Source organism: Capricornis sumatraensis, chromosome 2 (assembly GCF_032405125.1).
Source record: "Capricornis sumatraensis isolate serow.1 chromosome 2, serow.2, whole genome shotgun sequence".
Classification (NCBI taxonomy): domain Eukaryota; kingdom Metazoa; phylum Chordata; class Mammalia; order Artiodactyla; family Bovidae; genus Capricornis; species Capricornis sumatraensis.
The window spans coordinates 110,541,575-110,562,435 of NC_091070.1; the positions used below are offsets into that span (position 1 = coordinate 110,541,575).

At 42.2% G+C, this 20,861-nt stretch overlaps 1 protein-coding gene across 1 annotated transcript in view; it reads left to right on the top strand.

Moving 5' to 3' along the window:
• Window positions 1-20,861, top strand: part of SLAMF1 (signaling lymphocytic activation molecule family member 1) — a 38,686-nt gene that overhangs the window by 4,733 nt on the left and 13,092 nt on the right. Inside the window, exons 2-4 of the mRNA XM_068965071.1 lie at window positions 3,952-4,290; window positions 6,241-6,525; window positions 20,595-20,693. Of these exons, the coding sequence (XP_068821172.1) occupies window positions 3,952-4,290; window positions 6,241-6,525; window positions 20,595-20,693 (723 nt within the window). The remainder of the gene's footprint in view (window positions 1-3,951; window positions 4,291-6,240; window positions 6,526-20,594; window positions 20,694-20,861) is intronic.

The following is a 20,861-nucleotide window of genomic DNA, read 5'->3' on the forward strand; positions in this document are numbered from 1 at the left end:
CCTGAACCCCCCTCCCTCCTCCCTCCCCGTACCATCCCTCTGGGTCATCCCAGTGCACCAGCCTCAAGCATCCTATATCATGCATCGAACCTGGACTGGCGATTCGTTTCATATATGATATTATACATGTTTCAATGCCATTCTCCCAAATCATCCTACCCTTTCCCTCTCCCACAGAGTCCAAAAGACTGTTCTTTACATCTGTGTCTCTTTTTGCTGTCTCTCATACAGGATTCTTGGGTATTATATGTACCACATTATCTGGACAGCCAGGCATCCATAAGTGCAACTAGAAGGAATTTCAACATGTTCTCTAACATATCTTTGTAAAAATAAAATACCAGCACCAAGAATAGCATTCCTGTCTAATAAATTAAGCAACTGTTTAATTAGGCACTCTGTTTCAAGAGTTGATTTAATAGCAATATGCAAAAGAACAAATGCTGATTGTCTTTCCACCATTCCTTAATAGTTATGTGCCAGGAATTCCCTAGCAATCCAGTGGTTACGACTCAGTGCTTTCACTGCTGGGGGCCGGGGTTTAATCCCTGGTTGGGGAAATAAGATCCCACAAGTCACATAGCATAGGAAAAAAAACGTACAAGAGCCAATCATTCAAATCTGAATTTTCTTTTTCCCAACCTTTAAATCTCTAGTCTGATATCAGCAGGGCCCTTTGCAGGATATCAAAGCATTTTGCTATCAAGAACATCTGAATCTGTTTGCCCAAATTTCCAACAACCCATCTTAACCACAAGTTAATTGTGCCTTCTCTAGGTGTCTGCATTATTTAAGCAGACAGTTTTATTGTACTCTTTTGACTTTCTTATCAACTAGAACAATCTGTGCTCTCTCTGAGTCATGGGCTCCTTCTTTTATGAACATTAGCTTATGATTAAGTTCAGTTATGAAGTTAAGCCACATATGGGTCAAAGCTAAATAAGAGAGATTTTAGTCAGGTAACATGGCTTTCAGCATTCATAAATTGAACAGATATTTATTTAAAACCTATTACATGCCAACCACTGCTGTAGGTCCTAAGGAAAAAGCAATGAACAACATGAACTTCTTCCTCTTGAGAAGTTGGCATTCTAGTGGGCAGGAGACAAAAATAAAAATGACCAAATATACAGTATAACATCAGACAGTGATAAGTGCAGCAAGAAAGGATAGGATATACATAGGATCATCAGAGCAGGTCTTTCAGAAAAGATGACTCTTTTGAGCAGAAATCTAAAACAAAATGAGAGTATGAGCTCTTTAGATACATAAGGGAAGAGATTTCCAGAAAGAGAAAGAACAATAAATATAAAGGCTATGAGATGAGAATGCTCTGGATGAGTTAGGGACCAGCTGGAGCTGGTGTGGCCATAGTGTAGTGAGCGAAGCGTAGACAGAAGAGGGAGTCAGAGAGGTCCAAGGGACCGGATTATTCAGATTCTCTGAAGCCATAACAAGGACTATGGATTTTGTTTCTCTTTGAAGAGAGACAAAATCTGGCATAGCTTTAACAGGTTTCTCTGTCCATTGTACAGATGCAGGAAGATTTGTTGGAAGACAAAAGAAGAGCCAGGCCCGTGATGACGGTGGTAGAAATGAAGAGGGTTAGAAGTTCTCAGATGCTGGATATATTGTGAAGGCAGAGCCAATAGGATTTGCTGATAGATTGAATATGGAATATGAAAGGAAGAAAGGAGTCAAGGGTGATTCCAGTGTTTGGGCCTGGGAATTGTAATGTTGTTTGCAGAAGAGGCTACAGAATCAAGAGTTCATTTGCTAAGTCTAAGATGCCCTTTAGACCTCCAAACACTAATACCAATTGGTGTAGGCAGTTTGGAGTACAGTGAAAGATTTGGATGGGAGATACACCTCTGGAAGCATTCCAGAAACCTGTCAAACTATGCAACTACTAACAGATAAGTGTGGATGGGAAAGAGAAGAAGTCTGAGTACTGATCCCTGGAATGCTCCACTTCTAGAGGTCTTTAAGAGCAGAAGGTTTTAGTCAAGGAGACTGAGAAAGGGCAGCCAATGAAATAGGAAGAAAACCAAGAGAGCGTATTGTTCTCTGGGCCAAATGAAGTCAGTGTTTCAATGGGGGGATGTGAACTTTCTCAGCACTCTTGAGAAAGCAAGATGAAGATGGAGAATTGACTTAGTATCATGGGGTATACAGTGACTTTGACAAGAATGGTTCCAGTGAGGGGTAAAGAAGAAGGCTTATCTGGAGTGAGTACAAGGAAAAAATAAGTCAAGAGATGGGAACAGAAGGGATAAATACACATTAAAGAACTTTAGGATAAAGGAAAACAGAAAAATGGGAAATTGGCTGGGGATGGACCTGGGATCAGGGTTTTTAAGATAAGGGAAATTACATGTTGGTATGTCGGGTGTTAATAGAAATAACCCACAGTGTACCATAACAATAAAAAAATTGATGGTGCAAGGGGTGGCAGAAGTTGCAGGAGCAAAGCCTTGAAGTGGGTGAGTGCTCCACGAAGGAAGAGGCTAGCCTTACCATCCATCCAAGTATGTGGCTTGACTTGGTAGCGGGAACAAATGGAAACTCTCTTTTGTTCTTTTCCTTTTTCAGTGAAATGAGAGGCAGTTTCATCAACTGAGGCTGTGGGTTTGAGGAGAGAGGAGGTGTTAAAAAGTCAGCAGTAGGATCACTTACAGTGGGTTTGAAAGGTTTGGGTGTTTTGGTTTTTTTTTTTTTTTTTTTTTTTTGGCTTGGCACTTTTGAAAAAGAGAAATAAAATAATTTCTCTCCCTCAACATTATTAAATATCTCAATGGCTTTTTGGAGAGATAAGATTCCACAGGCTCACCTCCTCCTTGACTCCACATCCCTTAGACTTTTCTCTTTCCTTCTCATTTGAAATGATGCTTCTGTAACCTTGGTCTCTTGGGCTCACAAGCTCAGAATTAGTTTCAGTTACTCTCCTTCCTTCATACTATTTATGAGTAAGTCCCATATGTATGAACGGGTTAAGTCCCCTATGTGTGAATGAGTTACATTCCGAGAGGGAGCTCCTAAGTCCAATTTGCTCATAAATCCTATTTGTTGTACCTAGTTAGCCTAGGTACTCAACTAATACAATTGGCTATATAGTACTGGACTGTACTAGGTTGACGATATTTTTCACACAAATAATACTTTAAAAACAAACACATAAAAAGCATTTTGAGAAGATCGTGTATACACTGCTATATTTAAAATGGATAACCAACAAAGTACCTATTGTATAGCACATGGAACTCTGCTTGATGTTATGTGCCAGCCTGGATGGTAGGGGCGTTTGAGGGAGAATGAATACGTGTATATGGGTGGCTGAGTCCCTTCACTGTTCACCTGACACTATGACAACATTGTTAACTGGCTATACTCCAATACAAAAGTTTTGGGTGTTAAAAATAATATAAAATTAAATTAAAAGAAAACATTTTTAATCTTACAGGATAGTACCTTGAAAAGTACAATAGCACAATACAGTAAACCGTTGGCATATAAGGGCACGTTCACATCTATGAAAGTTTGCAACTTGAATGTTCATATGTAGGGGACTTACTGTATCCAGTGGTAGTGAGAAGTCTGGCTGAGGAATTAGTCTGGTAACTAGTTATATGACTTTAGGCATGTCATTTAACTTCTCTATGCCTTAGGTGCCTTAACTGTAAATCTGAGTTGATAGAATTCCCTCCTAGATCATAAAGACCAAGAATTCTAGTTAGTCTATACAGCTCTATCACAAGACTTCCATTGGGATTTCTTAAATACTGAGAATGCAGTGAGATCCTTATGACAGTCCTTATAAACTACTAAGGATCTGGCAACCCCAGGGATTGGCCAAGAGGAAGAGAGAGATGCTCCAGTCTGTTTTTCCTGATGCACGGACTTAAGTCTCAAAGGCTTCTATGATAAGATACTTCCCTCTCCTTCTTTCCACAGGTGAGGGCTTGACCAGTTCCACAAAGACAATTCGTGGGCAGCTGGGAAGCAGCGTGCTGTTGCCCCTGGCATCTGAGGAGATAAGTAGGAGCATGAATAAGAGCATCCACATCCTTGTCACAATGGCAGAATCACCCAAAGACACTGTCAAGAAGAAAATAGTGTCCCTAGATCTGCGGAAAGGTGGCTCTCCACGTCTGGAGGATGGCTATGAGTTTCATCTGGAAAACCTGAGCCTGAGGATCCTGAAGAGCAGGAAGGAGGATGAAGGCTGGTACTTTATAAGCCTGGAGGAAAATGTTTCAGTCCAGCACTTTAGCCTGCAGCTGAAGCTCTATGGTAATGACCGTGGCTTCCTTGGCCCACAAGGAATGCCGTAGTGCCTTGCCTAAGAATTCAAGCTTCTCTCAGAAGCAAAGGGTGTTCAGAATTGGAAGCAACTTGAAAGACATCTTCAGTCTAGGGTTAAACAGGGTTTCAGGGAAAAGTTTTAGAGGCTCACAAATCTCTTTTTTTTTTTTTTGGTCCAAATTGCACATTAGTAATAGCTGATTAGCACTAGTTACCTTTACCCCCATTTTCTAAAGGAAAGGAGCCCAGCTGTCTGTATGCTAGAGGGCCTGGAGCCCCAAAAGTCTCAAATTACAAAAAAGATTTTGTTTGAAAAAAGTGGGTTTTTCTTCTGATTTTTAAAAGTTTGAATACCACTGATCAAGCAAAACCTCTCTTTCATAGGCGAGGACACTGAAATCAAGAGATAAGTGGTTTGCACATGCCTACTCAAATCTGCGTAGGTGGTTCACTACACTAGGGGTCCTGGGAGAAGGAGAGCTGAAACTCAGCCCACACACCACTCACCAAGCCTTGCATCCTGGCAGAGGATTGCATGTACCTGGTGGAAGAAACATAGTTTTCTCAGTTAAACAAAGGCCCTGGTTATATAAAAAAAAAAATCGCCTAGTTGCAGAACTTAAACTAAAACCTAGGTCCATCTGAATCCAAGGCCAGTGGTGTTGTTGTTGTTGTTGTTGTTTTTTGTTTGTTTTTTTTTTTCGAGCCTCTTTAACTGCCAGCCCCTCTTGAATGTGCCCAGAGTTTGTCTCTTCAGTCCCAAAGCTCCTTTGAATTCCCAGGGATCCTGGCAGCCATGTGTGGTGTCCTGTTTCTTCATAGTGGTTTTCTTATCTCTGAAGATGGGTCAGGAAGCCCCATACACACAACATTTCTTTAAAATTCTCAGGTACCACAAGATAGCAATTCCCTCCCCAGCCTTCCCTTGGTATCTTTCCTTCCAATGTCTGCAGAATTCCCACAGCCCTTCACCAGGTATCACGGTGTTCTGATCATTCCAGCAGTGTTCCCAGGGCAAGGCTGCCGTAAGCACAAAGGTTACACATGGGTTTTCTAGAACGGTTCACTGTCTTTGTCACATCTTATCACATTTTATGATCAAATTCTCACCTTAGAAAATATGTTTTCTGCAACCATGGTATTCTCTCAAGTCAAAGAAAAGGGTGGATTTTGGAATCAGACAGACATACGTTCAGATCTCAGCTTGGCTGTTAGAAGTTGAGTGTCATTATGTAAGACACTCTACCTCGCTGGGACTCAGTTTCCTCATCTATAAAATGTGAATAATTAGAACTAGGATAATAATTGTTGAGAAAGTTGTTGAAAATATTAAAGAACATGATGAGTGTGAAATCCTAGTATTCTGCCTGTCCTATAGTAGTTACTAAATAAAAAGGACTTTCCCTTTTACCTTGCCAATTTTACATCATTAGAGTGAAAAAGTTTGGTGAGGCCTGTGGCTATCCCAAGTTCAGACATCCTAAAGCACTTGCTCTACACACACACACACACAGAGTACAGATGAAATCCCACCACTGAAAAGTCATTCTTTTAGATTTAGAAGGTAATACTTTAGCCAAGGACATTCAAACCCATGGGAGAATTAGCTGAGAGCAAACTCCCCAGATGGAATACAGGAGAGCAACCTAAATTAGAAACAAGAGGGATGCAAGGGGAGCCCTAACAGTCTTGGTGGCAGGGAACTAAAAGACAGTATTTCTCTTCTCTGTTTTATTCCTGGTCCTGGAAAGGAGTCTAGAGGAGTAGTAAGGGGAGGGAAGGTGTGAAGTAGTAGGTTCCTACTAGAAATATATTACACAGCAGATCCATAGGGAGGGAAGGATGCTGTTAGGTTGCATTTTTTTCTAACAAAAAGGTTAAATCACCATTCCAGAGGATTCATTTCAGTGATGGCTCCCTTCTTCCCCCTCTTGACAGAGCAGGTCTCCACTCCGCAAATTAAGGTGTTGAACTCCACCCAGGAAGATGGGAACTGCAGTCTCATGCTGGCCTGCGTGGTGGAGAAAGGGGACCACGTGACTTACAACTGGAGTGAGGAAGCAGGCGCCCCCCTGCTGAGTCCCACCAATAGCTCCCACCTCTTGTATCTCACTCTTGGCCCTCAGCATGCCAATAACGTCTACATCTGCATTGCGAGCAACCCCATCAGCAACAGCTCTCAGACCTTCATCCCTTGGTCCAGGTGCAGCTCCAGGCCCCCAGGTAAGTGTCTGAGAGGCAGCTGTTATGCCACATTAATGATATGGACTCAGTCCCCACCTGGACCAATGCTCTGCTTCCGTAGCCATAGCCTTCACCTTAGGAACAACACTTTATATTTTCTCTATGGTTTGTAAAATCCTCCCATGTGCATTCAGTGAGTGGCTACTCTTCAAAATGAGCAAGGTGTCGTTATGCTCCATTCATAGTTGAGAAAACTAGTGAGAAATGATGGAACTAGACCCAGAGCCCTGGGTGAACCCTCCCCTCCCCCCCTGCCTTTGTGCCAACCTACAAGGCAGGCGGGGTAAGGGAGTGTTGGGGGCAGGTCCTGACTTCCAATTCATGCTCCACTAACAGCGGGACAGTTAAGTATTTATCAGTCACCTGTGCTGTAGGAAATTGGGAATAGATATAACATACAACGTCTGCTGTCCAGATAATACATGAAACATGTGCTCAATAATGAAAAGCAAGATGTAACAAAGGGAAACACTTTATGAAATGGACTGTGACTCCCACAGCAGGTCAGAGGGTCAAGGGAGTCAGATCTCTGACTAAGACCTCTTGGGAAAGTGGTAAGTCATATAGCACTTTATTGTTGACAAAGCATTTCAACTGTATGATCTCTTTTTGATCCTCACAATGGCCTTATCAGATAAGTGTTGTCCTCATTCTCATTTTATTACAATTAGGAACTTGAAGCTCATAGCCTGTAAGAACCCTTCTTAAGTTTTTTCAGCTTATAAATGATAGTAAGAACCTAAACCTAGATCTTCTGACTAATCTTTCTCTGGAAAGATAAAGCATCATTATTTTGTTATCGAAAAGGAAGGAAGGGCTAATTAAGTAAGCCCATCTCACCACTTGAGATTGGAAACAGATGACAGCCTTTTCACTAAGATCTTGTGTCTGTGCCTCAGGTAGGTTCAGGGGCAGAAGAACCAGTGTGCTGGCCCTGCCAGTCATTACCTGTGCCCCGACATTCTTCCTTCTGCATCCACTGAGGGTAAACAGGAATCATTCTAAGGAGACTCTTGCCCACAGTAGACTTGATGTATATTTGGAAGGATTTTCCAAATATCCAAGGATCTAGGGACAGGGGAATCCAGCCAGGTCATGCCCTTCAGCATAGCGTATCCAGTCAGCAACTCCCCTGAGGTATTCCAGATGGACTTCTGGGGAAATCCACCTGCCTTCTGCATCTAAGAGCTCCTTGGTGAGCCTCACCCACTGCATGTTACCTCCCCCAGCCACTCATGGCAGAGTTTTTCGGCCACCTGTCCACTCACCTGAGGTATCTGGCTGCTTGCCTACCTTGCACATGAACCACATTCAGAGGTTCTTCCCCAGTTCAAACCTCTATCCCTGCCCACAGCTATTCAGAATGTGCTGGTGGGATCAAGAAAGCAGTCTTTCATGAGTGTAGAGTTTACAGAATGTAAACTCTAGGGGATCACAGACCCTTCATCCCTGCCTGACCCTGATCTCCACCTGCAACTCCACTCAGAGTCCCCACAGACACTGTGCCCATGCTGAGGGGATTACTAAAGTGCACCATCACAGAGCTACCACCCTGATTCCAGCTACTGTCCTCTTTCGCCTGGTTTTCTACAATAGCCTTCTTCCTGGTCTCCCTGCTGCCACCCTTGGCCCCCTGCAGTCTGTTCTCTACAAGCAGTCAGAATTAACCTTTGAAAACACTACTACGAGGAGCATCGTTTTCTGTTTGGATTACTATTGGATCTCAAGTGTCACAGACCAAGCCCGATATATAGCAGAGATCAAACCCTGAGCCTTTGGAGTGGGAGCACTGTCTCCAAGACCCTAGACCAGAGAACTAACCCTAGGGGGTATCAAATAGTGAGAACTCACAAAAAGAAACCACTTGAATGCAAGACCCGGCATCACCCAACCACCAGTAGCACCCTGTGCAGGACACCTTATCTAAAGAACAAACAAAACAAAAATACAAACCCAATCATCAGCAAACAAGATTACTGCTCACTCAGCCTTGCCCATCAGAGGAGAAACAAACAAAAACTCAGCACAAATCTCACCCAATATGAAGCTTACACAAACCACTGGACCAAGCTTAGGAGAGCAGAAATCAAAAGGAAGAAAGAATTCAACCTTCTTCAAGGAAAAAAATCAACTTTACTTGAAGCCTGGGAAAAGGAAACCTCAAACACAGTAAGTTAAAGGAAAATAATGAAAAGGCAGAGAAATGCTACACAAATGAAGGGACAAACTAGAAACACAGAAGTCTAAATAAATGAAGAGGAAATAGACAAACTACCTGAAAAAGAATTCAGAATAATGATAGTAAAGTAGATCAAAAACCTTGAAAACAAAATCGAGAAAATGCAAGAATCAATTCACAAAGACCTAGAAGAATTATAGAATAAACCTGCAAAGACAAATAACACAATTACTGAAATTAAAAATACTCTAGAAGAAATCAATAGCAGAATATCTGAAGCAGAAGAATCAATCAGTGTGCTGGAAGATTAAATGGTGGAAATAACTTCTGAAGAGCAGAATAAAGTAAAAAGAATGAAAAGAACTGAGGACAGTCTCAGAGACCTCTGGGACAATATCACATGCACCAACATTCTAATTACGGGGGCTCCCAGAAGAAGAAGAGAAAAAGAAAGGGTATGGGAAAATTTTTGAAGAGATTATAGTTGAAAATTTCCCCAATATGGAAAAGGAAATAGTCAATCAAGTCCAAGACGCACAAAGAGTCCCATATAGGATAAACCCAAGGAGAAACACACCAAGACACATACTAATCAAACTAACAAAGACTAAACACAAAGAATATTAAAAGCAGCGAGGGATAAGCAACAGGTAACATACAAGGGAAACTCCATACACTTAACAGCTGATCTTTCAGCAGAAACTCTGCAGGCCAGAAGGGAATGGCAGGATATATTTAAAGTCCTGAAAGGGAAAAATCTACAACCAAGTTTGCTGTACCCAGCAAGGATCTTATTCAAATTTAATGAAGAAATAAAAAGCTTTTCAGACAAGCAAAAGTTAAGAGAATTCAGTACTACCAAATCAGCTTTACAACAAATGTTAAAGGGTCTTATATAGTCAAGAAATACAAGGGAAGGGAAAAGATCTACAAAATCAACTCCAAATAATTAAGAAAATAGCAATAGGGACATATATGTCAATAACTACTTTAAATGTCAGTTCAGTTCAGTCACTCAGTTGTGTCCAACTCTTTTCGACCCCATGAATCACAGCACACCAGGCCTCCCTGTCCATCGTCAACTCCTGGAGTTCACACAGATTCATGTCTATCCAGTCAGTGACACCATCCAGCCATCTCATCCTCTATCATCCCCTTCTCCTCCTGCCCCCAATCCCTCCCAGCATCAAAGTCTTTTCCAATGTCAACTCTTCGCATGAGGTGCCCAAAGTAATGGAGTTTCAGCTTTAGCATCATTCCTTCCAAAGAACACCCAGGGCTGATCTCCTTCAGAATGGACTGGTTGGATCTCCTTGCAGTCCAAGGGACTCTCAAGAGTCTTCTACAACACCACACTTCAAAAGCATCAGTTCTTCGGCACTCAGCCTTCTTCACAGCCCAACTCTCACATCCATACATGACTACTGGAAAAACCATAGCCTTGACTAGACGGCCCTTTGTTGGCAAAGTAATGTCTCTGCTATTTAATATGCTATCTAGGTTAGTCATAACTTTCCTTCCAAGGAGTAAGCGTCTTTTCATTTCATGGCTGCAGTCACCATCTGCAGTGATTTTGGAGGCCCAAAAAATAAAGTGTGACACTGTTTCCACTGTTTCCCCATCTATTTCCCATGAAGTGATGGGACCAGATGCCATGATCTTTGTTTTCTGAATGTTGAGCTTTAAGCCAACTTTTTCGCTCTCCTCTTTCACTTTCATCAAGAGGCTTTTGAGTTCCTCTTCACTTTCTGCCATAAGGGTGGTGTTATCTGCATATCTGAGGTTTTGATATTTCTCCTGGCAATCTTGATTCCAGCTTGTGTTTCTTCCAGTCCAGCGTTTCTCATGATGTACTCTGCATAGAAGTTAAATAAGCAGGGTGACAATATACAGCCTTGACGTACTCCTTTTCCTATTTGGAACCAGTCTGTTGTTCCATGTCCAGTTCTAACTGTTGCTTCCTGACCTGCATACAGATTTCTCAAGAGGCAGGTCAAGTGGTCTGGTATTCCCATCTCTCTCAGAATTTTCCACAGTTTCTTGTGATCCACACAGTCAAAGGCTTTGTCATAGTCAATAAAGCAGAAATAGATGTTTTTCTGGAACTCTCTTGCTTTTTCTATGATCCAGTGGATGCTGGCAATTTGATCTCTGGTTCCTCTGCCTTTTCTAAAACCAGCTTGGACATCTAGAAGTTCACGGTTCATGTATTGCTGAAGCCTGGCTTGGAGAATTTTGAGCATTACTTTACTAGCATGTAAACTCTAGATCTAATGTTACCCTTCTTACTCACAAGGATAAGCCACTTAACCTAAGACTCAGATTCTTTATCTAAAATAATACCTGAAAAATTTTCTTGACTATGTATCAATTATGTGGACTCTCATTTAATCCTCACAGCAACCAAATAGTATTTATAACCCCACCTTACAGATGAGGAAACAAAGATATGCAAAAGTCACACACTGAGCAAGTGGCAGAGTTGAGTTGTCTGATCCTGAAATCCTCATGGGTACTATCAGAATAGATAATACACTTTTCAAATGCCTTATAAATCATAATAAATGTGTGTGTTTTTCCTTTGTGGCTGAAAAAGTGGTAGTCCTCACCTCAGCACAGCCTTCTCTGGCCATAGCAACCCTCTTAGGGCACCAAACGTTTTACCCTGACCCATCTCAGAAAAGAAGAATAATTCTCTTCATGTTCCTCAGTATGGTTTAACAAGAATTTAGTTAATGCATCTCAAAGTCTTGGCCATAAAGCTTCTGCTAGAGGCACTTAGTTCAGAACATTCTTAAAAAAACATATAAAGGGACTTCCCTGGTTGTCCAGTGGTTAAGACTGCACTTCCACAGCATAGAGCATGTAGCTCAGAGGATAAAGCATCTGCCTACAATGTGGGAGACCCAGGTTTGATCCCTGGGTCAGGAAGATCCCCTGGAGAAAGAAATGGCAACCCACTCCAGTACTCTTGCCTGGAAAATCCCATGGATGGAGAAGCCTGGTAGGCTATAGTCCATGGGGTCGCAAATAGTTGGAGATGACTGAGCGACATCACTTTTTCTTTCTAGGGAATAAGATCACACATGGCACATGACATGGCCAAAAAATAAAATAAAAATTGAATATAAAATGTTTAAAAAGGAAAGAAAAAAGAAACATGTAAAGATGTTTGAGTGGTCCATCTAAACCACTTTGAGGACCGAGTATGCACTAGTGTGACCAGATTCACTGGATATGGACCAGGCCTTCATGAGATGGGGAGGGACAAGGAGCAGCAGAAACATGGAACCATGGGAAAACCCAGTCAGGACCTCAACTCAGGCATTAAGGCAACTACTCAGCAGCCATTGCACTTTCTTGGACCTCTGTTTCATTATATGTAAACTGAAAAGGGTGAACTCCTGAAGTTCTTTCCCGAGTAAGTAGTCTATAAGTCCATTTTTATGTACATTAATAAGAAATGCTAATGAAGGATTACCATTTGTATATTCATTTCCTAGGGGTGTTGTAAAAAGGTGCTGCAAAGTCAGTGACTTACATAACCGAAATTTACTGTCTCACAGTTCTGGAGGCTAGAAGTTCAAAATCAAAGTGTCAGTAGTGTTAAGTTTCTTCTGAGGGCCATGAGGGGAGGAGCTGTTCCATGCTTCTCTCCTTGGCTTGGAGATAGCTGTCTTCTCCTTTTGTCTCTTCACATTGTCTTCCCTCTCTGCGTATATCTGTCCTAATTTCCACTTATTAAAATGACACCAGTCATATTGGATTAGGACCCACCTGTAATTACTTTGCTAGGGTTGCCGTAACAAAAACACCACAGATGAGGTGGTTTAAATAACAGAAATTTACTTTCTCACAGGAGAAAGGAGGCTAGAAGTCCACGATCAAAGTGTTGGAAGGGTTGATTTTTTCCTGAGGGCTCTCTCCTGAACAGCAGATGGCTGTCTTCTTGCTGTGTCTTCATGTGGTCTCTGCATGCTCATCCCTAGCGACTTTGTATGTCCAGATTTCTTCTTACAAGGACACTAGTAAGATTAGATTCAGATCCACCCTAATGACCTCATGTTAACTTGATTACCTCTGTAAAGACCCAGTCTCCAAATAAGGCCACATTTCAAGGACTTCAACATATGAATTTTTGGGGAAACACAGTCAACCCATAACACAAATAGAGATCCCCTGCCCTGCCTCCAGGGATGGGGAACCACAGCATTCGAGAACCAAATCACACAGCTAGTCTGTGGCATGCCATTTTCAGTATACCAGATTGCCTAAATATGGAAAACAGAATTTTATTATTTCGTTGATTTGGATTTGCAAAAGAATATCACTGATTTTTAAAATACCATGCTTGGTTCAACAAACAAAACATTACTGAGATTCTGCTATGTTCCAACGTTGTGCTAGGTGCTGAGAACACAAAGACAAAAAAAAGACACACTCTTTGCTCTTAAGAAAGGGAATAGCTCTATAAGTAACTATTATTCCAGGTTAAGTAGTACGATAGGGGCAAAACAGAAATATGTGCAAGTTAACCCAGAGGAGGGAATGATTGACACTGTTTCAGGGAATCAGAAAGAGCATCATGGAGAATGTGACACAAACTAGGTGTTGAAGACTAGATAGAAATTACCCAAGCAGATAAGAGAAAGACACTCAAGGCAGAGAGAAAAGCAGATATAACTGGGCCTTGTTCTGTATTGTCCTATGGTATTCTGATGGGAACTAATAGATAGTTTTAGACAGAGAATAATGTGATTAGTTTTGCATTTCAGAGAGAATTTTCAGTGGTGTGGACAGTAGACTGTGGTGGGGAAGAAGCAGAAGAAAAAGAAACTAGCTGTGGGGAGGGCCCATTATTGCAGTTACCCATCAAGAGATGATGAGTCCTGAGCCAGAGCACTGGCTGTTCCTTTAACAAAGATCTCATTCAAGGGAGGGAAATCCCAGTCTTGGGATGATGTGGTGGGGTGTGAGGATTTGCTAGAGGTCTCTTTGTCATCTATAATAAGGACAGTGATCTTGAGACATTTTTCACTTTCCTTAATGAAAAATTTGAATGGTAATGATGTGATGAAAGCAAATATGACGTGATGTCAGCACTGGTTCTCATCAGGACTCAGACTAAACCACACAAGAACATATTTGTTTCTCAAGATCTTTTTTTCCTAACAATTGTCCAGGCTCTCCATCATATATTCATCTTTATTCCAATTGTTATCTCAGTGTTTTACAGCAAGAAATACCTTCATATCTATTGTTATGAAGCCTCTTTACTACAAAGTACTTTCTTCGTGGCTCAGTGGTGAAAAAAAAAAAATCCACCTACCAATACAGGAGATGCAGGTTCAATCTCTGGGTCAAGAAGTTTCCCTGGAGAAGAAAATGGCAACCAGTATTTTCCAGTATTCCTGCCTGGGAAATCCACGGACAGAAGAGCCTGGCAGGCTACAGTATACAGGGTCCCAAAGAGCTGGACATGATTTAGTGACTAAACAACAACAAAAAAAAAACAAATCCAGGGATGCTACCAAGCCTTCTCCTAGGTCATGTTAATGTGGGTCAGCACTGGACAGTGAGTGACTTGCTGCCATCTTTCATGACTGTTCTGAAATAGTTCTGTCTGTGCAGTAGTGAGTAATACTAAACCTTAAACAGTTGAACTCAGAGGGAATGCCCCTGGGAGCTCATTTTGAAAAGAGGACCCCTTTCAGTAGATTAGCAAAAGGTTGGCTCAGCAAGTCTAGGTTAGCTCAGTGGAAGGAAAATCTGACGCCTGCCAGTGAGCTCCGGGGGCTCCCCCTTTCTAACAAGGCCATCTCATCAAAAGGGAGCTCCCATTGCTACTGAGTCATCTAGCTGTTCTGTGTACAGGCAAGTCCCTCTCCCTGGTACTCCCAACCCAGGAAACATGGCAACAATCTTGGAAGGATGAAACCTGTCCCCTCTCATGGACCAGAGCCCTGTCACGTGGCCACACCTGCTACACAGGAAGCTGAGAAATGGAGTCCTTAGCTGGGCAGTCATGTGACTGGACAAGACTTGCTTTGTCGGGGAAGGATGAAAATGGCCCCAGGGGTTACACCCAGTCGTCCCTGCAACGCAATGCTGGGTGGGATAGCAAGTGTGAGGGATTTTTCTGGAAGCTGAGAACTCTGTGTAATAATTTTTACTTGGGTGGCACCATATCTTAAATTAGTGTATGGTTTGGGACCACCCTTCCCCCACTCCCAATTCTGAGAGGAAGCTGCCACCAACAAAAAGGTGTCTCTTGAAGATGACTGACTTCTTCACGTTGATGTGCTCCAGGCAGACAGCCTTGCTGACAGACCACATGAAAGGCCGGAAAGAGATATGGCGCTCTCAGACCGTTATATTAGCATCTTGGTATCTCCTGGGGTGAGCTACATTTGTTTCTCAGATCCTTTTTATTTTCTTCTTTATCTTCCCTTAAACAATTAGAATTTGGGGACTTGAGAGAGACTTTTGTGTTTCTGTGGCAGCAGACTTTCAGAGATAAATAAAAAAGGCCCTTCAGCCTTTTCCTTAGAGGCGTGGCTACCTGCCGAGTTATCAGGTCTAAAGCACAGCCAATCAAATAGAAGACCAAAGGATGGAAACTCATGCAAAGAACTCTTCATAAATGGCACTGGAGTTCTCAACCAGCCTGCTCAGCTGTCTCTAAGAGGTTCCACGGAGGGGGAAAGTCCTAAGTCTCCTCTTTAAGAATGTTCAGGGACTTCCCTGGCAGTGGTTAAGACTTTTCCTTCCAATACAGGGGGTGTGGGTTTGATTCCTGGTTGGAGAGCTAAGATCTCATGTGTCTTTGGCCAAAAAACCAAAATATAAAACAGAAACAACGTTGTAACAAATTCAATAAAGATTTTTTTTAATGATTTTTTATTTTTTTTTTAAAGAAGACTGTTCAGATAAGGATTCTTTTTGGACAAAGACTGGGACCTGTGGACCCCAGAACAATGTTGATCCGATTTCTGAGCATCGTCATCCTGAGGGGCCTCACTATATGACTGAGCAAAAAGAGGGAGAACAAAAAGAGCCAGAGTCACTGCCACAGGAAGTGGTGGTTTGAAAATGGGAACACAGATGGTGCTGAGAGCACAGATGCACACCTTGTTTCTGGTTCCATTCGGCTATAATAAAGCACTGCCAAGTAGGTCACTGATTGTTCCCTTCCACTCCTGCCTTGGGCCATTCAGAAGGTGACCCTGCATTCCTTCTGAGACCTTCTTATTTTGTGTATGTGCATGCACGCTCAGTCACGTCCGACTCTTTGCAACCCCACAGACTGTGGCCCTCCAGGCTCCTCTGTCCATGGAATTTCCCAGCAAGAATACTAGAGTGGGTTGTCATTTCCTCCCTCAGAGGATCTTCCCGACCCAGGGATCAAACCTGTATCTCCTGTGTCTCCTGCATTGGAAGGTGGATTCTTTTCCACTGAATTATCAGAACTTAGAGTTCTGATAATTCTTAGCAAAAGGGTATATGACAGTCATCTCCAAGCTTCATTCTATGGCTCCTAATTTAACTTAAATCACTTGTCCATCACGTGCATATTGAGTGCCCCCTGCACTATACTGTGTCATGTGGAAAGGGGAATGCGTGTGAAGCATAAGGTACAGGGTCTACCTTCAAGGAGTTTACCATCTAGATAGGATTCCTACACCTTACTGGGTTAGAACACATGGTCATATTAAAGAAACCACTATTAGAATTCCTCTTTGGGAGGGAACAGAGCTTCTTTAGGATAAAGAGCTTCATAAATGCTTTTTGAAGAGTATAAGCTGCTCTTTATGGAGAACAGAAGATAAGACCTCCCTTCCCCAAACAATCCAGCTGTAGGTTCAATACTTCTGTGTTATAATGGGGGAAGCTGTTGCTTATGCAGATATAGGAAGAGAAAGATAGGGTCTGAGCCTCTCACGTGTTAGAAACCTTCCCTTTCCATGATGGAATCTGCTCCTTGCGAACTTCCAAATCTACAGTAGAGGATTTGAACCCATGACATTCTCTTTGTTTGTTTGTTTTTGCTACACCACACAGCATGCTATACCGCACAGCAGGCAGGATCTTAATTCCCAGACCAGCTACTGAGCTCATGCCCCCTGCAGTGGAAGCATAGAGTCTTAATCACTAGATCACCAGGGAAATCCCGCAACAAAATTCTTAGTATAGGTTTTTTGGTTTTGTTTTATTTTCGTGTGTGTGTGGAAATAGGTGAAGACACTGAACCTTGCACTCAGGACAGCTCAGACTACAGGGCTGCAGGAGAGAAAACTCAGGGGACTATAGGAAGTTATTGACAGAAATTAAAGAGATCGTGAGCAGCCTGACCCCCACAAGCTGTAGAAGTAGCTATTTGTCCATATTTATTTAAGTTCCCAAAGGCAGTCCCTAACATTTAGTTTCCATATGCATATCATAATTGAATAAGAGCACCTAAAAGGTGAGCACCAAGTGTAGAAGCTACACCTGGGGAGCATGTGGTGAATAAACATCAATTCCACTTGCCTTGGGATGCCCAGGTGGTGCTAATGTTAAGGAACCCCTCTGCCAATGCAGGAGATGCAGGTTTGATCCCTGGATCAGGAAGATCCCTTGGAATGAGGGCATGGCAACCTACTCCAGTATTCTTACCTGGAGAATATCCATGGGATGGAGAATCTCATGGACAGAGGAGCCTGGTGGGCTACAGTTTTTAGGGCCGCAAATAATCGGACACAACTCTTTGTTGTGATAAATCAGAAGTGATTTATCATGCACTCACTACATGCTAGATTCTAGGCATTGCTCTAAGCATTTTCCATATGTTATTTCATTGGTTCATCAGAACAACTCTGCGAACTGAATATTTTTATGTTTGTTTTGCCATTGAGGAAACAGGGACCCCAGGGGGTATGCGGCCTCTGGAGGTCACAGAGCTATCAAGTGGTAGACCCAGAATTTGAGTCCATCTGTCTGGCTCCAGGTGCCCTCCCTGAAGACAGTCTCCACAGCAAAGATAATTTTAAGATGTAGGACATAAATCAAGGGGCTTCAGAGTCCAAAGGAGAGGGAAGAATGGGAGCTGGAGTGGAAGGATAAGTTACACAGAGCAATTAAGCTTGGCCTGGGGCCAGGGCTAGGCAGGCGACGGGACTGGTGAAGGTGCTGTGGGAGGAAGCACACCTGCAGATGTGGGATGAAGGGTGGTGAAGGGTGAGCTGGGGCTCAAGAGCTTTTGACTCCGAATATCTGCCAGGCATCCTACCCTGCTGCTGCTCATTGTAAGAGGCCTCACCTCCATAGGCTAGAACAAACGGTGAAGTCTTCATGTCTCTTCTCACTTGTTTTGGCCTTTGCCTTCTTCTGTGACTCTAGGTATGCTTGCCTGAGTCTCAGTTTTCTCAACATAAAACTAGTGAGCTGAGTCAAATAAACTCAGTAATTCCTTTAAAGTTAAAAAAGTCTGTGGTTCTATAACGTACATCCTCCAATAGATTCATATGAATCAGTATCCAAAGATTAAGGGGGAAACTGGGGCTTATGAAATATCTTTCAGGACTGTGACCAGGTTGCCTTTCAGATGAGGCTGACCTGGCAGAAGTTGGTCATGTATGTCATAGGACAAGAGGAGCAGATAGCTTTCATCCTCCTGAGACCCTGAAAAGAGAGAGCTGTTGCTATTATGTCCTCTGGGCCAGTAATATGCCCCAGTTATTTTTAGTTTATCTGAGTAGGTAGGTGGCTGGGCTGTCACAACAGAAGAAACTCTCGTTTTGCAGGTGTTACTTATGCACTTATGTCGTCTTCTATTTTCTAGTTTTACTTTAATTAATTTACTTAACTCTCTTGCTATTTTCTAGTTTTAGGTACACCACCTTATTGGTTTTATTATTTTTATAAAAGAAATTTGAAAGAAATGCTACTTTTTAAATTCACTTTTGTACTTGCAGTGCTTGTTCTTAAATTAACTGTTGTTTTAGAAGGTCTCAAAATACATGAGGGAAGAAAAAAGAGGAAATAGTCTTGAAATACTACGTGCTACTATAACCGTCTGCTGGGTCCATCCCATGGGTTGAAGAAACCTGGTGGTACTTAGGCTGCGGGCCCTGCTTCTTTATCTTAGGTTCAAAAGGTTTCTCCATGAGTTTTCTGGTGTTGGCAACATAAGCACTAATCAATCTGTCACTATTCCTCAGATACATACACACACACACACACACACACACACACACACACACACGTGAAGTGGGCTCTCAGCAACCGTCAGCCATTCAGGCTAGAGCTGTTCATAGGGCAACTCCAGCTTCCGCACTGACTTTGTACTCATTTCAGGCTTTATGTAAATTTAAAAGCCTTCTTACAACTCTGCTTGCACCCTTGGTTTTTGATTGGGGGTCATGTGACTGCTAAAATTGTTATCTGGCAGGGTTAAAATGTGTTTAGTTCTGGGAAGAAACCCTATAATCAAGAAGCTTACAAAACCCCAGTTCAGTGGGATTCCCTGGGATGACTTGATGTGTTAAAGACCTAAAAAGAAAAAAATCTTTTCAAATCCTGGAGGCAACTTCTGCTCATCTATCAGGCCCAGCTGGATCTTGGCAGAATGCATTTTCAGTTTGTTGCAACTTCAGGCTATATATCCCTGGCCAACTCTGTAAATGTCTGAATTGTGTCTGTAAGTACCCTGCCCTTCTGTCCCCTACTTATTCCTTTCTTTCAGTTACTTCCCAGCAAATCCATCACAGATTTAACAACAAACAGCCTGATTCCACAATCATCTTAACAAGTTACCCTTGCACATTAATGTAACAGTACCTCCTGATGTCTTTCTGCTTAGAATGTGAATGCTATTACTTCACTTAGAACCCTAGTGCTTTGGGTTGTCTGCACTGTTCATTACCCTGATGTAACTTAACCCCAAGCCCATATATCTCCCTGACTCTCCAAGAAGTCTGTCTTCAATATTCAGCCATATTTCTACTCTTAGACCAACCTATAGTTCTCAAGGATCTCTGTGTCCGCTTCCTTATCCACGAAATGGGAGTAATGAGTTTCTACCTCATAGGATTGCTCTGAGGATTAAATGCATTAATAGACAAGATGCACTAAAAAATGTTTGGTCCGTTGTAAATGCTCAGTAAGTATCTATTATTATCTTAATGAGATAAATGTCTTATTTACTAAGGTTCAGAAGGATTTGGTAAAGGAGGGAGAGGAGAGAAAGCAATGAAAACTGGCTCTCTGATTTTTAACTTAGTGACTGGTACTCTAGTGCTAATATTAAACATGGGAATGATTCAGAGGAAAACTACATGCTTTTCTTTCAGTTCAGGTCTAGTGGGCTCAATACAATTATTTGCATGGAAGGACAATAATAGCACGATTGTGTTTATTTTAAAAGTAAAGTAGACCCTCCTTCCTCCTGGTGTCTCATGAGAACTGTGTGGGAGCGTGGGGACAGCATGTGGAGCCATCGTGTTGTTTTTACCGAAATGGATACAGGACACATTAGAAATTTACAGAGAAACCTAGCAGAGAGATTGACTTAGGAAAAAACAAAGATAAGTTTAGCTTTAGTCACGTGGTAAAATGTCTAAAGTGAAGTGAAAAATAAAACATCTGAGTAGAAGAGTCTTTACAAAAACTAGGTGTATGGAAGTCAAGTATAGCGACAGAAATCAGGATAAGGAAACAGATCTGGAACTCTTCAGTGGGCTAAGTTTGATCTCTAAAGCCATGAGAATTAATGTCTCCCTTGAGAAAGAACATAGGCAGAAAACACGAGGCTAGGTCTCCCCACTTCTGCGTGGGATGGTTTTAAACTCACAGCACTTTTGAGTTTGCCCTTTAACTTCTTATTTTTCAGAATCAAGACAATGGGGACTATATGCTGGGCTCTTCTTAGGGGGCATCGTTGGCATTATCATGATTCTCCAAGTGGTGATACTACTGTTGAGAAGAAGAGGTAGGTGTTTGACAACAAAGAGATTCTTATCAGGCTCCCTGTGGTAAGCAGGAGACCTCTCCCCACAATCATTTGCTCTCACCATTCTGCAGGGAGCAAGCGCCTTTGCAAAAACACTAAATAAACATATCCTGAGACCTTGCTTAATTCAGTTTCATTCAACATGTC